This window comes from Parasteatoda tepidariorum, chromosome 5, assembly GCF_043381705.1.
Source record: "Parasteatoda tepidariorum isolate YZ-2023 chromosome 5, CAS_Ptep_4.0, whole genome shotgun sequence".
Classification (NCBI taxonomy): Eukaryota; Metazoa; Arthropoda; class Arachnida; order Araneae; family Theridiidae; genus Parasteatoda; species Parasteatoda tepidariorum.
The window spans coordinates 6,271,221-6,287,763 of record NC_092208.1 but is presented as its reverse complement, the minus strand read 5'-3'; the positions used below and the strand labels follow the sequence as shown (position 1 = coordinate 6,287,763).

General features: G+C 30.2%; 1 protein-coding gene across 2 annotated transcripts in view; it reads left to right on the top strand.

Annotated features, from left to right (window-relative positions):
• Window positions 1-16,543, top strand: part of LOC107440992 (voltage-dependent calcium channel gamma-1 subunit) — a 161,093-nt gene that overhangs the window by 125,935 nt on the left and 18,615 nt on the right. For both annotated transcript variants that reach the window (XM_016054224.3, XM_016054150.3), the window contains one exon: window positions 2,902-2,979. In XM_016054224.3, coding sequence (XP_015909710.1) covers window positions 2,902-2,979 — 78 coding nt within the window. The remainder of the gene's footprint in view (window positions 1-2,901; window positions 2,980-16,543) is intronic.

Genomic DNA, 16,543 nt, shown 5'->3' with positions numbered 1-16,543 from the left:
TATATTCTCCTCTATACTTTTCACATCTGACTGTCAGCTAAGAGTATGGAACAAAAATTGTAACAATCACTCCAGAACTAAAACATTCCCAAAATTAAAATAATTATAAGTCATTAAGTAATTAATTGTGGCTCATTTGTACAACTATGAATGTTAAACAAATTATTGTACACAAATCAATATATGTCTTTTACATATGTAGACATAGATGGAAAACCCATGGGGATAGAATTTTGCAGGTCATCTATATTTTACCCAATACTTATCACGTCTGACTGTCAGCTAAGAGTATGGAACAAAAATTGTAACAATGACACCAGAACTAAAACATTCCCAAAATTAAAATAATTATAAGTCATTAAGAAATTAATTGTGGCTCATTTGGACAACTATGAATGTTAAACAAATTATTGTACACAAATCAATATATGTCTTTTACATATGTAGACATAGATGGAAAACCCATGGGGATAGAATTTCGCAGGTCATCTATATTTTACCCAATACTTATCACGTCTAACTGTCAGCTAAGATAATGGATCAAAAATTGTAGCAATGACTCCAGAACTAGAACGTTACCAAAATTAAAAAAATTTTAAGTCATCAATAAATTTATTATGGCTTGTTTTGAACAACAATGAATGTTAAACAAACACCCACGTTCTTTTCGCACATATGACGTGCATAGACATAGAAGGTATGTATAAGTAAACTTACCTTTACATATGTTAACTTAGTTTAAAAACTTACATAAGTTAGATATATTGTAAATAGATATGTTTAAAATATTGCATGACTTTAATTTGCTGAAAATAGCATTTAAAGTAGAATTAGAAAGCTAAGTATATGGAGAGAAAAAATTACGATTAAAATATCAAAACAAATTTTCTTAAGAAGTAAGGAAAAGAAATGCCGACAAAAAAACTTCGCTGTGGATAATAATTTACGGTTGTCAGATTTTAACCACTGAGTTATTAGAAAGATTTAAATATGCTAAAAAAAATATCTGAATAAGTCAAAATAGTAAGAGAAAAATTTCATAAAAAGTAGGAAGCAACCATGCCGAAAAAAAATGTGAACAAAACCATAGCAATTACAAGTGTATAGATAAAAAAAAAACTATGACAAATGTGAAAAATTTTTATTTTTTGCTGGCATTTTACTATCCTCCATTACGTGCATCAGTTGGTTAATCAGCATCAGTGCATCAGTTGGTTAACATTGTTATGCAATACGCTAAAAATAAATACAAATAGGAAGCATATAAAAAATCTCCCGAATAAAAACATATTACATGTATGTTTAGATAAAAAAGTATTGCATATAAACTCGTGCAAATCATGTCATTATTAAAACACTACACTGTGTCTAATGATTTGGTCTAATTATTATAATATAATACCTGATATAATACCTGATATAATAAATAATCTATATTTATATAATATATCAGGGGTCTGTCCAGACATTTTGTGAAAGGTCCGTTTTTCGTGAAATTGTGAAAAAATTACTCACATTCTTTCAACCAGGGTCCGCTTTTATGAATTAGTGCAAATAGGGTCCGTTATTGCAAAAAAAAAATTTTTCAAGGAGTTTTTAAATTGTAAAGACATACAAGATTATGCTCAACACTGTAAAATTATAATTAAAAAAATTAAATTTTAAAAAATAAACAACAATTGCTGCTTCTAAATTAGAGATGCAACATACAAATATTTGGTATTTAGCCTATACTGCTGAACGCAGAATATTAATTTCGGACGAATAATGGAAGAATCGTCTGCCGAAGACAAAACTTAATTCGTTTACATCCATCTTTCTTGTTTTCTGCCCTGGAAAGGGTTTATTCGATTAACAAAATAATAATGAAGATAAACAAATTTGTGAAGGGTCCGATTAAAAGAAAAATCATTTTGTGAAGGGTCCGTTTTTAAGTTAAAATATTTTGTGAAGGGTCCGTTTTTATGAAAAGATATTTTGTGAAGGGTCCGTTAACGGACCCAAATTTCTTCTAAACAGACCCCTGTATATGGTCCTATTTATCCAATCTTCGAATTTATATTATATATCGTCTAGTTTAATCAAATGATACACGAACGGAAACAGGTGCAAACCGGTTTCAGTCGCTTAAAAATATTAAAGCTGTATAGAGCCACCGAATAATTAGGATTTTACGTAGAGTCTTTTAGTGCGTCTAATAAGTTTGCCAGGCACTGTAAATTGTCTAAAGAAATCAATTTCGAAATATTTTTCTAGCTAATTCCCAATTGAAAGTAGATAAGCTTTTAGAAGGATTATAAAAGCTTAACTTTATCAAATTAAAACAAAAGCTAAAATATTTCTTTTGTTGTAAAAAAAAAAAAATTCTTCACTTTCATTTAAAATTTGAATTTCATACTCCTTAAGCTTTGATTTAATGCCTAACATTTAAATCTTAAGGAATTCCGAAGTTTAATTCTACAAAAGGATTAAGTCGAATTAGATCGCCAACCCTAAACTAAAGCTCGATATCAAAGCCAACTTTTCCCTTTCATGTTTAGTGAATATTCTTTCTTTTTCCCTATGGTCTTATGAATCTTTTCTTTTCTCAGAATTATATAATCTCATTATGCATGGTTAAAGAGCTTCATATATGCGTATGATTTCATTTTCATTAGCTCCGTAATCATATTTACGGGTGATATATTTCGTAGCGAAAAATCAATTTAGTTTCGTTGATTTAATTCCACGACAACTACTGACTTTAATCTCAGCAACTACTCGCACTTGATTAACTAATAAAACGCTTAGCGTTAAGATGCTTGTGAGCCTTACACGAGTTGTTAAGATGACACTTTATTCACTGTTTGTTTTATGCGTACTAAAACTGAGATAACTGATTAGATTTTTTCTTTCTTTCAGAAAACTGCCACAATCATAGACTTTTTCCCTCTGATGAGTTTATTCAAAAAAATCCTGAAGTGGATAGAACAATTTTAGGTGAGTTTAATTACATATTATTTATTATATTTTTCACAGTCAACTTCACGTGGAAGTTACATTTTCATTAAATTACAGGATGCTCATAAATACAGGATGCTATTCCTTCCACTATTTTTTCAGTCTATCCGCCTAATTAATTGAAATTAACATTTAGATAATGTTATTTGAATTTATGGATCGGAGAAATTGTAATGATTTAGAGCAATAAATATGTCATGATTACGGTTAACGTGAACAAATTTTGGTTTTTCTGAATTTTAACAGCTATTTCTTTCAAATTGATCACGATAAAAGTTATAAAATTGAGTGGGGCAATACTTTTTTGCTTGGAAAATGGAAGATGCTGCATACAGATTTGTATGCTTTCATTTTCTCCCCTCGTTTTCGTTAAATAAACCCGTCCAATAAAGCAGGCTCGTTCATTCGTTGAAATTACATGAAGTACCCTTTTCTTCCTCTCTGCCTAGCACCGTCGTTTTTCATGCTATAATCAATATTCCTACGTCATTTTTTATTTTATGTTTTTTGCTGAAGATCACGTTCCGAACGTAAAAAGTGGATGTTGCCTTTGGAAAATTAGTTCTTTGCAATTCTTGTAGCACCATGCGCAACTCTATTAACAACTCTGTGTCTTGTAACAACTCTGTGTCTTGTAACAACTCTGTGTCTTGTAACAACTCTGTGTCTTCGTAACTACTCTGTTATCTTGTATCACCGTGAGAACTGTATCGTTATAAATCAACACTATCTTCAACCCTTCCCTTTATTTTATTTTATGCCCGGTGTTGTCCAATTTTGAGCAAATTTGTTGTCCAAACCCATCCAATTTTGAGCTAACGACTATTAATGTTCAGCTCCGTAACCTTGCAATTTTGAACCCAAACCAGAAGACAATGAAACTTATCAGCTATTGGGACCAACTACCCTTAATGAAGGATTTTTTAATGGAACTTACCCTCATTTTCATTGAATAAAGAAAATCACAAAAACCTCCCGTGGTTAACTAGACGGCAAGGGAACTTTTAAGCATGAACAATCTACTACTGAGGGCACTGTGGTCGGTGCGGATTCGTATCATTCAGTTATCAGTGGGATTCGAACTTGTGTCTGCTCATTGGCAGGGTGAAAGCTCTATCTCCTGAGCTGTTCTTCCCATTAAATAATGCCATCTGAAATTTTATTTTGATTGTTTTAAGTGGGAGGTTAAGTTACTCAGGACTGTAATTAGGAATGTTTTTATGACCACACTGTATGTTGACAACTAATGTAGAAAGTTTGGTTTGAGAAAAATTTTGCTTAATATTTTTTGATGAGTGTCCCATAAAATCCCACGTAGAAAGAATTTGGTCAATTTCAAGTTAAATATTTCAGCATTTGAAGGGCAGTACCCGCGGTGAATTCTGAAATGTACTGTCATCAACTGGAATGATTCACTCACACGGAAAAGAACAGAATTGTCCAGAAAACCGCCAAAAAAAGTCGCCTGCGCAAATTAATATTTTAAGATAACCCATTGACTAATTCAAAAGAGGATTGCTTAATTTTGCTAGGTTGCTAGGCAACCAAGATCTGACCGTAAAAAAATTTAAATAATGTGAAATAATATTGAATTAAATGCTTTTTATTCAATAAAAATTTTATTCAAATTTCTTTGCTAAAATGCAAATTGTTTTTTAGACGACTGAAAAAGAAACATGGTATTTTATAGTTTAAAAAAAATAAAAATAAAAAAATAAGCAAACGATTATTAGCAAAAAAAATATGAATGAAATTTTACGCTACGCGCGCGAAGTCAAGTTCCTCGCAAGTTTATCACATTTTAATATTAAACTCCCCATTTAATTATTTCTTTATTGTCGCCAAATTAATTTTTTTTAAATTATTAATTTTTAATTTTCCTCAGCTTCTAATAAATAAAAACAGTTGAAACTTTAGATTTTTCAATTGAAAAATATGTAGATTAATATGGTATAAAAAAATTCATACCTTATAATTGAAAATTTTTTCATCCTCAATTTAATTAAATAATAAAAAATAATTAATTATTATTAAAAATTATTTTTTTCATTAAATTATCTTTGGGTGAATGATTTTTATGACTGGGTGAAATTTTCTTCGAATTGCTTTATTAGTTTTAAAAATATGGCTAAAAACGTAAAAAGTGAAATTAACATTAAGNTATATGTATCTCCTATAGCCCAGATCCTATGTGTCTGATTTCGTAACTTAATTAATAGTTAGCACTAATTAATTAGCATATTTGAGGTCACCCTCAGGAACCATTAATATTAACCCTTAGTTCGTGAAAATCCGATCATTAGAACGAAAGTTATTCAGGGTGATATCTTTTTTTTTTGCGTACTGTACATACATTGATACAATACAAAACAAATAACCATTCATAAATTGTAATATACACTCGCATGATCGAGCATGACACTCGTTGGAGTCGGAAGGTATGAAACAGCAGTAGCAGAATAAACAAAAGGAAATGGGTTAATAAAGGGTATGGTTCCCCCCTATATGTAATCCTTGCAGCGCGATTTCATGCTTTAAATAAGGCAGTTTATCATTTCCTATGGTAATTGTCCTGTGACAATTTCGTACCTTCCGACTCCAACAAGTGTCACGAACTATCATGCGTGTGCATTACAATTGTTGAATGGTTATTTCTTTTGTATTGTACCAATGTATGCACACAGCAAATTTCGTTAAAATTCGATTACCAGTTCTAGAGATAATAGATCAAGTCTGCAAATTATCTTCATTTCTTGTCCCACTGTAGATAAGGTAAGGAATTTCAGTTAGATCATGTTAGAGAAAATCCCTTAAGGTGCTTTTTTTCATGGGGTGTTTTTAAAAAGTGCTTCATTTTCCCTTTTCGAAAAAGTGCTTCGTTTTTTCCTTTTTGAAAAGGAGATTTTTCTCTTTACCAAGTCGATTTTCGCCACGTATTGTGCAAAAGCTTGCTCTTCACATTGTTTTATTCAACGCTTTCACAATTACTTCAAAGACAATGCATTTCGGCGTACCGTGGGTTCGTAGCGTATGAAAGCGCCATTCATTTTTCATGTTTGATGAATTACTTGCGGGTCCGCGAGTACGTGTACTGAGCTGGGTTTGGTGAGATTCTTACACTCTCATGTGCAACAACTCTGCTGCATTTTGCAAGATATTATCTAATTTTGGCTTCATTTTCCACCCTCTGAAATCGAATCTAAGAATCTTTCGATCTTCTTATGGTGGCTAATAAAATCAAGAAAAGAGTTCTTTGTCAGAAACTAGTTATTTTATCATGATCCTGTAAATTCTTTGGAAACTATTTATATTTTGGTATATTTATTAATCTTAAAAATATTCTTTCAGTGCTTTAAGAGTACTTAAAAGGTGCTTGCTTTTTGTTGAAAGATTTGGCTACCCACCCTGTTAAAGCTTTAATTCGAGTTTATGACAATCATACGCTGACTTTTTTTATTTGTTTTACCGAAAGAGCTTTAAAAAAATTTAAAGGGGAAAAGTGAGAATTAAAAAAATAAAATTCAGATGTTTTAGTTCTTTATAGTTAAAACAATTGAATAATAAACTTTACGTCTTATATATAAATAAGCATCGACTCGATCGATATATTGGCGATGTTCTTGAAATATTCTGAAGATTCCGTGCTCTCGACGAAACAATTCTCCTTGTTCGAATTCTCAGAACGACAAATGACAATCGGAATTGTTCTTTTTTCCAATTTATATGCAAATGGTTCTTAAGTTTCGAGAATTTCTAGACATCGTTAGTCGAAATTAGGGTGGATTGTTTTCTAATCTAGATGTTATATTTCCTTCTGTCAAGGCAAGTTGGGTAAGACATTCAAGAAAGTGATTTGTTTCCGAAATTGTGTCTAGTAAGATTACTAAAAGATTCGAGGATTTGTTAACGTTTTAATGTGTTATAAATAAAGTCACGATTATTGGAGATTTGACGTCAGCATTTATGTCTGCGATGATGTATTAGAACAAAAGCTGTTAGAGGAAAATTTTGTGCACAGAAAGTCAAGATTTGAATTAAAGTAACCGAGAAAAAAGAGAGTTATAAATAAACGTGGTGCATAGCGTTTTTTAAAAAGTACTTAAAGGTGCTTATTTTCTATTTTCGTTTTTTAAAAGCCCTTAAAGGTGCATTTTTCATGGGGTGTTTTTAAAAAGTGCTTAATTTTTCCTTTTCGAAAAGGGAATGTCGATTGTCTCCGTGTATTATGTAAAAGCGTGCTTTTCACATTGTTCTATTCAACATTTTCACAATTCATTCAACCACTACCGGTGTACCATCGGTGAAAGCACCCATCATTTTACATTGATGAAATACTTACGAGTGCGCATGCGCGTTTACTGATCTGGGTTCGGTGAGATTATTGCACTCTGATGTGCAACTCTGCTGCATTTTGCACGATATTCTCCATTTTCCGCCCGCTGAAATTGAATAAAAAAATCTCGTGATCATTTCATAATGGCTAATAAAGAAGACAAATTACTTTGTATTTTGTTAATGTATATAGTACTTAAAAGTATTTTTTGAGTGCTTAAATGATTATTAGAGATGTCCACTTTTGTATCTGTGATGATGTACAAGAACAATAGCTGTTAAAGATAAATTGTATCCAAAAAAAGCGAAATCTGATTTAAAATAATTTGTTTCCAGGGGACTGTTTAGAAGAAATTTGGGTCCGTTCACAAAATATCTTTTCATAAAAACGGACCCTTCACAAAATATTTTAACTTAAAAACGGACCCTTCACAAAATAATTTATCTTTTAATCGGACCCTTCACAAGAGACATTCGATAGACATATGTGTGTTATTGTAAATGGACGAGAAAAAATTGATTGATGCTGAGTGTTCAGCTATTATAGTTATTTACAAATCTACTGGCAATCGACGTATATTGATCTAATATTTTGTTAATCATGTTTTTGTGCTTTAATTCTAAGGCTGAGTTTGATCTCATTTCATTTATATTATGTACCTTAATCTCTTCGAAGTAAAAAAAATATATATAAATTCCAAATGTAGTATTCTAAGAAAATATTTCTACATCTACAAGCAACGTGTGTACATTCTTATTGATATTAAATGATTTTTTGTAAATAAATAATTGAGCAATATATTATTAATAAAATGAATTGATAAAATATTATGTAAATAAAAATAACGTATGTAAGTATTTAAAAAAAATATTATAAATTTAAGAATCGTTTAAGTTTACTTAATGTGTAACACATTAGGTGTGATGCATAACTAAGTTGTGTTATTTAAAATACGTCAATTGAAATTATTTAAAATGTGAAGGATTTTGTTTCCATTTTTCGTCCGAAATGAATATTCTGTGTTATGCAGTATAGGCTAAATACCAAATATTTGTATGTTGCATCTCTAATTTAGTAGCAACAGTAGATGTTTATTTTTGAAAATTAAATTTTTTCTCATTATAATTTTACAGTATTGAGCCCATGTTAAGCTACAGTGTTGAGCTTGTTTCCTTTTACAATTTAAAAACTCATAGAAAAATATTTTTGCAGTAACAGGACCCTTTTTGCACAAATTCACAAAACAGGACCCTGGTGGAAAGAATGCGACTTAACGCTTATTTTATATTCACAAATTACGAGTAATTTTTTCACAATTTTACAAAACTCGGACCCTTCACAAAATGTCTGGACAGATTCGAGAATTTGTTAACGTTTGAATCTGTTATAAATAAAGTCACGATTATTGGGAATTTGACGACAGCATTTATGTCTGCGATGATGTAAAAAAACCTGCTAATGAATCTGCTAACCTGTCAAAACCTGTAAGAACAAAACCTATTAATGCACATAAGGTTAAGTGGTTAAATATGTGTTTTAACTTAAGTGTTATAACGTTTAGATTCGCATCTACCTCATTTAAATTTTTTTATTTATTTTAACTTAAATATTACTTTAGTTTGATAAGATAAAATTTTTAAGCGTCTAACTGAGCTAAATTCAAAGTAGGAAATGAACAAAAGTTTTGCATGTATTAATTTGAGTGAGGGAATGAATGCTAATGAATCTGCTAACCTGTCAAAACCTGTAAGAACAAAACCTATTAATGCACATAAGTGGTTAAATATGTGTTTTAACTTAAGTGTTATAACGTTTAGATTCGCATCTACCTCATTTAAATTTTTTATTTTATTTTAACTTAAATATTACTTTAGTTTGATAAGATAAAATTTTTAAGCGTCTAACTGAGCTAAATTCAAAGTAGGAAATGAACAAAAGTTTTGCATGCATTAATTTGAGTGAGGGAATGAATGCTAATGAATCTGCTAACCTGTCAAAACCTGTAAGAACAAAACCTATTAATGCATATAAGGTTAAGTGGTTAAATATGTGTTTTAACTTAAGTGTTATAACTTTCAGATTCGCATCTACCTCATTTAAAATTTTTTTTATTTTAACTTAAATATTACTTTAGTTTGATAAGATAAAATTTTTAAGCGTCTAACTGAGCTAAATTCAAAGTAGGAAATGAACAAACGTTTTGCATGTATTAATATGAGTGAGGGAATGAATGCTAATGAATCTGCTAACCTGTCAAAACCTGTAAGAACAAAACCTATTAATTCATACAAGGTTAAGTGTTTAAATATGTGTTTTAACTTAAGTGTTATAACTTTCAGATTCGCATCTACCTCATTTAAAATTTTATTTTATTTTAGCTTAAATATTACTTTAGTTTTGATAAGATGAAATTTTTAAGATTCTAACTGAGCTAAATTCAAAGTAAGAAATGAACAAAAGTTTTGCATGTATTAATTTGAGTGAGGGAATTTCATATCTAAAATTAGTTCTGCTCTTAAAGCTACAGATTTTTTAACGATTTTTTAAAGGATCAATTCTTTGTCGAAATGTTCGAGTTAAAAAACGTTAAACATAACAGAAGATTACGTAAATGTTGCGACCAACTTCTATAGGAGTAGAAGAAAGTGTATTAGTACTTCTGATAATAAGTACAGTAGAGAACCGATTATCCGGAACGAGCAGGACTATCGCTATTCCGGATAACTGATTTTTCCGGTTTTCTGAATCGCTACAAAAAGCCGTTTTTTTAGTGTTAAACCCAACTAAAAAAAAAAAATGTTTGGAAATAATCTTAAAAATAAGAAAAAACGATGAGGTAATACACTAATGATTATTTCTGAAATGATGGTAAGGTAAACATCTTTCAAAAAAGAAAGAAAAATCCTAAACTCCTATGAGGAAATTTTTTTTTTCTTTTTTAAAAATTGCGGGAAAATTTATCGAATTTCGTTCCGGTTTTTTGGTTTTCCGGTTTTCTGATTTCCGGATAACGGGTTCTGTACTGTACTACACTTTCTAAGCATGTTTCAGAACGTCAACTTGTAAATAAGTCAATATAAATCTATTTTTTCCAGCTATTTATGACTTACAGTCCCTGGCCAAATCATTAGACGCAGTATAAGATTCTATGTAAAATCTTAATCATCAGGTGATACTATACAGCTTTATTGTTTTTACGTGACTGAAACCGGTTTGAACTTGTTTACGTTCGTGTATCAATTGGTTAAATTTTACGATTGGATAAATTAGACAATATATAAATACGGAATATTTATTACGTCAAGCATTATATTAGTATATTATAATAATTAGATCAAATTATTAGACGCACTGTAGTGTTTTAATAATGATATGTTTATATGCAATACTTATATATTTAAACATACATGCAATGGATATTTATTCAGGAGATTGTTTATATACTTCCTATTTGTATTTATTTTTAACGTATTGCATCACAATGTTAACCCATTGATACAGGAACGTAAGCAAGTGCAAACCGGTTTCATCCTAGTAAAAGGAATACGGTTGTATAGTATCACCTGATAAATATAATTTTACATCGAAACTTAAAGTGCATCTAATAATGTGGAAAGGGACTGCAGCTGTTTATTATCTTCAAAATAATACTGTGCAAAAAGTTTGACCATTAAGGCTTAACTCGTTAGTTTTTAATGTGAAGGAGCCCTTTAGATTTCTCTTCTTTTTTTCTTCGAGCAATTTTTGATCGAATGGAAGTACCACACTCTCTAAACATATTTCAAAATCTCAACTGGTTAAGTAAATCAATTTTTTCAACTGCACTCTCTAAGCATATTTCGAAACGCAGACTTGTCAATTAGTCACTATAAATCTATTTTTCTCGCTGTTTATGACTTAGCTGTCCCAAAATGAACGCGATATTTCGATGTGCCGCCATTTTTGCTGTAAGTTGTTGGCAATCCTGAAAAAAATAACAATATGACAGCTGCGAGTTTAGGGTTAGTAAAAATGGAACGTCCAAGACGGTGCCACATGCCATATACAGCCAGTGAAACAATTCAACTACTGCATGAGACATTTCCTGATCGTGTACTCCCTCGTTTCGGTGATCAGAAGTACCCCCCCCCCTAGATCGCGTGATTTAACACCATTATATTTCGTCTTATAGGGTTATTTGACGACAAATGTCTTATTTCAACAAGCCCACAACCTCCCGTGCATTACAAGAGGAAATTAAACACTGCATCGACGAAATTCAGCCACAATTATGCAGAAAATTTCGCCAAAGATTGCGTATGTGCCAGCATTTGCCCGATGTGTTATTCCATAACAACCATATACTACGTACTTTATGATTCAGTGAAAAAATAACATTCTAAAGACTACAAACTGTGTTTTCTATTTAATCCAAACCTTGCGTTAATTTTGGGACACCCTTTACTTCGTATTACCTTCAAAATAAAACTACGCAAAAACTTTGACCATTAAGGCGTAACTCCTCAGTTTTTAATGCTTTTTCGAATGTAGGAGATTTTCAGATTTCTCTTCTAGCAATTTCAGATCTCACCACACCTTCTAAACACATTTCAAAATCTCAACTGGCAAATAAGTCATATTAAAAATCTATTTTTTATTGTCGTGTTTATAATTACCTTCAACACCCAAGCAATATAAATATTTTTCGACCATTACTGCGAAATTTATCGGTCTCTTAATACCGTTTCGAATGATGTCATTCATTTTCTTTTAAGCAGCCATCATTTGACGCAATTCATATTTGATGCCTCATTTGTAAACATAATTTTTGAGAATGTGTTTTCATTGTCGGAAAGGAACGATTTGAAAATGCTTCCATTAAGTCAGCGCAAAATTTGTTGCCAAACGCAATGATTTATTGAGTGAATTTGCAGGTTCTTTGGCGCGATTCCAGAATGGAGTTACATTCTATTATGCAAAGGAGGTTTAAACCATTCTTTGATATTAAGCCAAGATCTTATCGCGGCAATTTGGAAACAATTCAGCAGTGTTCTTCAATTTTCTTTCTAATCAGTTTAAATAAATTAATTTAATGTTTTTGCTTACATGTGAATTTAGAATAAAAAGGGGGAATAGCCCCAGAGTGAAGAAAAACTACCCCCTTTCGGGTTATTGTTTGATTTTGATCAAGTTTTTTCACATACACAAATTATTTTATAAAATAAACTATAATTCTTTTAAAAAACTAATTAGAGAAATAAATATTTAGTTTCATTAAAAAAAAGATTTTTTTTTTCCTTTATTTTAATATTGATATATTTTATGTTAGCTATTCTTATCATTTGAATTTCAGTCCATATAATTTTTTCAATATCGAAATATTTTATTTTATAAATATATATTGAGTTCACTGGAAATTCTGGATTCCATAATTATAGTTCTTATTACCACATAGTTAGTTAAAAGAAAACTGGAGGAAAAAAGAACTGAATAAGGGGTTTTTATGCCATGCTCTATGCTAAAATTACGATGGAATTTTTACCACAAACCAAATTTTATTAAAAGTTTAAAAAACATATTTTATTGTGAAGTGTTTACCGAAAGCGCTTCGGTGAATATTGGCATGCTTTTAGGTGTTCTCATGGAGTCAGAAATACGGTAAATGCTACCGTCTTCTGGTAGTTCTAACTATATTTAATAAAAAACTATATGTAATAAAAAGTTACTCAAATTTTTCAACGACGATAAATTTTAAAGTTGCAATTACAAAACTAGAAACAACAATACACTTTTTTCTTCAATTATTATTTAAAAAATCACTGGCTGCGGTCAGTAAGCGGGTGGGTGACCATTTTGATCAGCTTGCGTAGGAACCGAGGTTGCGTGGTATTGGTCCCCATTAAACTGTTTTACCATAAAGTGCTCGACTTCGCGCGCTGGTCGTCGGGCTAACAAAGCAGGGGAGCAATCCATTCTGCAGAGGTTCCAAAATTGCGATGATATATATTCGGATCATCCTCGGGGTTGTTTCCCAGATCGTCGCCAATAGCCCATTGGGCAGCTATAGTGCGACGTAAATAAAGTACCTAACTACCTATAAAACCATTACTCCAAATCTATTTTTACATCTGTAAATGATTAGAATATACTCTTTCTTAATAAAAATTAGAAAATTCATAGATAATAGAGATTTCTGATGCTAAAAACAAAGCAATTATTTGCTGCTTATTACTTTATGTGTTAAATTATGTTATAATTATATAATAGCTTGAAATATAAGTATTGAATAAACTGATATCAATATTTTATGAATTTACTAGGAGGTTCCATCCCTGATCGCTTCGCTCACTTATCTCCAAAATTGCTTCACAGTTATTAATTTAATATTAAATTAATCATTCAATTTAATAATCAAAAAATGTTTTTTATATTAATGCAAAATTGTCAACGCAGGTTCTGTTTTCTCATCTTAATATAGAAACATAATTCTTATAATTTTATTCGGTTACCATGACAACTTTATCCGCAAAATTGCTTTATGAAATTCTTATTTAATTTTTGGTTACTTAAACACTTTTCAAAACACTTTTGCCAAAGAGTTTAACTTCTAGCAATAGTTTAGAAAGTTAATTTTTAACATTGATTTAGAATTTTAAATAGTTATTTTGTATTCGTTATTTTATATTTCAAAATTAATTGAAAAAATAAATCGTTCTGAAGTATTAAAAGAAGATTTAAGAAATATGAATTTTTAAAAATATGAATAAATTTTCATTTCAATTTTTTTTCATAGTTAAAATAACTCCAAAGAAGACATATAAAAACAAACAGTACCTAATAATATTTAGCAATACACATATTATTAAGGCAATTAATATAATAATATTAATATATGACAATAATATTTTGCAATATACATAATATTAAGACAATTAATATAATATTAATATATGACGATAATGTTTTAACGATACACATAATATTAAGACCATTAATATAATAATATTAATATAAGAAATAATATTTAACAATACATATATTATACATGTAAAAGAACAATAATATTTTGCAGTCGAATAATTATTAGCACTAACTCCTAGAATATAATCTTTATTTTTCGCAAAATATGGAAAGCTTCATCTGAGTGCAACTTTTTCCTAATTATACTATACTAGCAACTTTTGGCGACCAGCTTGGCCACTTTTCAAAATCATCTTGTACAACATTTAAACTTCATTGGTAACCAATACGAATACACAGCACAACTATATTAAAATATTCTAATTCGTCAACTCCTTTAATCCTAACACCTAAATTAGTTTTAAAACCATACATTAACAGAAGCTTTTTACCTTGCTGTTGCCCTCGCTGAAGTAGTTTAATTTCAATTTTAACTATCAATTATTGTTAAGGATCTTATAGCAGATCGATTCTTCTATTACATGGATCGTTGCGTTTTTAAAAAAGTGCTTAAAGGTGCGTATTTTCGATTTTCGGTATTTAAAAGCCCTTAAAGGTACTTTTTTCATTGGATGTTTTTAAAAAGAGCTTAAATTTTCCCTTTTCGAAAAGGAAATGTCGTTCTTCTCCGTGTATTATGTAAAAGCGTGCTTTTCACATTGTTCTATTCAACATTTTCGCAATTCATTCAACCACAATCTATTTCGGTGTACCGTTAGTCGTTAGCGTATGAAAGCACCAATCATTTTACATGTTTGATGAAATACCGCATGTGCGTCCACTAAGCTGGGTTCGGTGAGATTCTTGCACTCTCATGTGCCACTCTGCTGCATTTTGCAAGATATTCTCGATTTCATACTCCATTTTCTATTCTCTGATATTGAACAAAAATTCTCTCGATCATTTTATAATGGCTAATATAATCAAGAAAAGAGTTTTTTGTCAGAAGCTAATTATTTTATCATAATCGAGTAAAGTCTTTTTTATTTTGCATTTTGTTAATGTATAGTGCTTAAAAACATTTTTAATAGTGCTTAAAAAGTGCTTATTCTTTGTTGAATAATTTGGATGCGCATCCTGTGCTATATTCAAAATATTGCACAACTCCAATAATCTATTAATTTTTCTGTTGTATTTTCGCCAATGAGAAAGGTTGATAAGGGATTTATTATACTGTTTTCTGCAAATTAGCTAAGGTGATTATGTTATCAAAGATGAGCTACGGTGATTACTCGGTTAATTGTTTGATTTTTCTGTTATATTTTAAACAGTAAATGTATTTCTTAATTTTAAATTGTTATTTAAAATTAAGATAAATGAAGCATGAGAGAAATCTCCTGATATTTAAATATACTACTAGAAATGCCTTACTAAGGGTGTCCCATAATGAACGCAACAATTGAATTTGCCGCCATTTTTGCAGTAAAATGTTGGCAACCCTAAAAAAAGAACAATTTGACAGTTTAGGATTAGTAAAAAGAGAGTGTTCGAGATGATGTCGCATGCCACACAGTCAGTGAAACAATTCTATTACTGTATGAGACATTTCCTGGCCCTGTATTCTCTCTTTTCGGTGATCAGAATTCGCCCCCTAGTTCGTGTGATTTAACTCCATTGAATTTCTTCTTGTGGGGTTATTTGAAGTCAAAGGTCTGTGTCAAAATGAAGATAAAACAAAGGAAAACTACCGACATATGAGAAAAGGGGGGAAAGAAAAATAATAATAAAAAAATAACAAACAACTGGAAGAAGAAAAAAAAGGATAAATTTTTTAAAAAAAGTCCGGAAAATAAAAGATATAATCTTTTCATCACCCCACACGATTATATCCGTAAAAAAGAGTGCTTTCTGATATTGTATCAATATAGGCAAAGCAAAATATATCAATACAATAATGTGAGGAGCACTCAAAAAATTTTTTACAAAAATTGCAGTAAATAAAATGCAACGCAGTAAGAAGAAATAACACGGAAAAGCAGAAAATAAAATAAAAGAAAAAGAAAAAAACGAATAAGACACTAAACATAATCTATAAAGCGAATAGCGAATTCAAATGTAACTTTATGAACGGGAAATTTTTCAAGAATGATTTAAAATATTTTCGTAACAAGATTGCCGGATTGCAAAATATGAAAACAAAAGTTGTTTTTGCATTTTGTATTTTTTTACTCTTTTCCTGGACTTTTTTTTCAAAACCATAATACAAAATACAAGAACAAAAACAAAAGTTGTTTTTGTATTTTTTCCCCTCTTTTCCTGGACTTTTTTTTT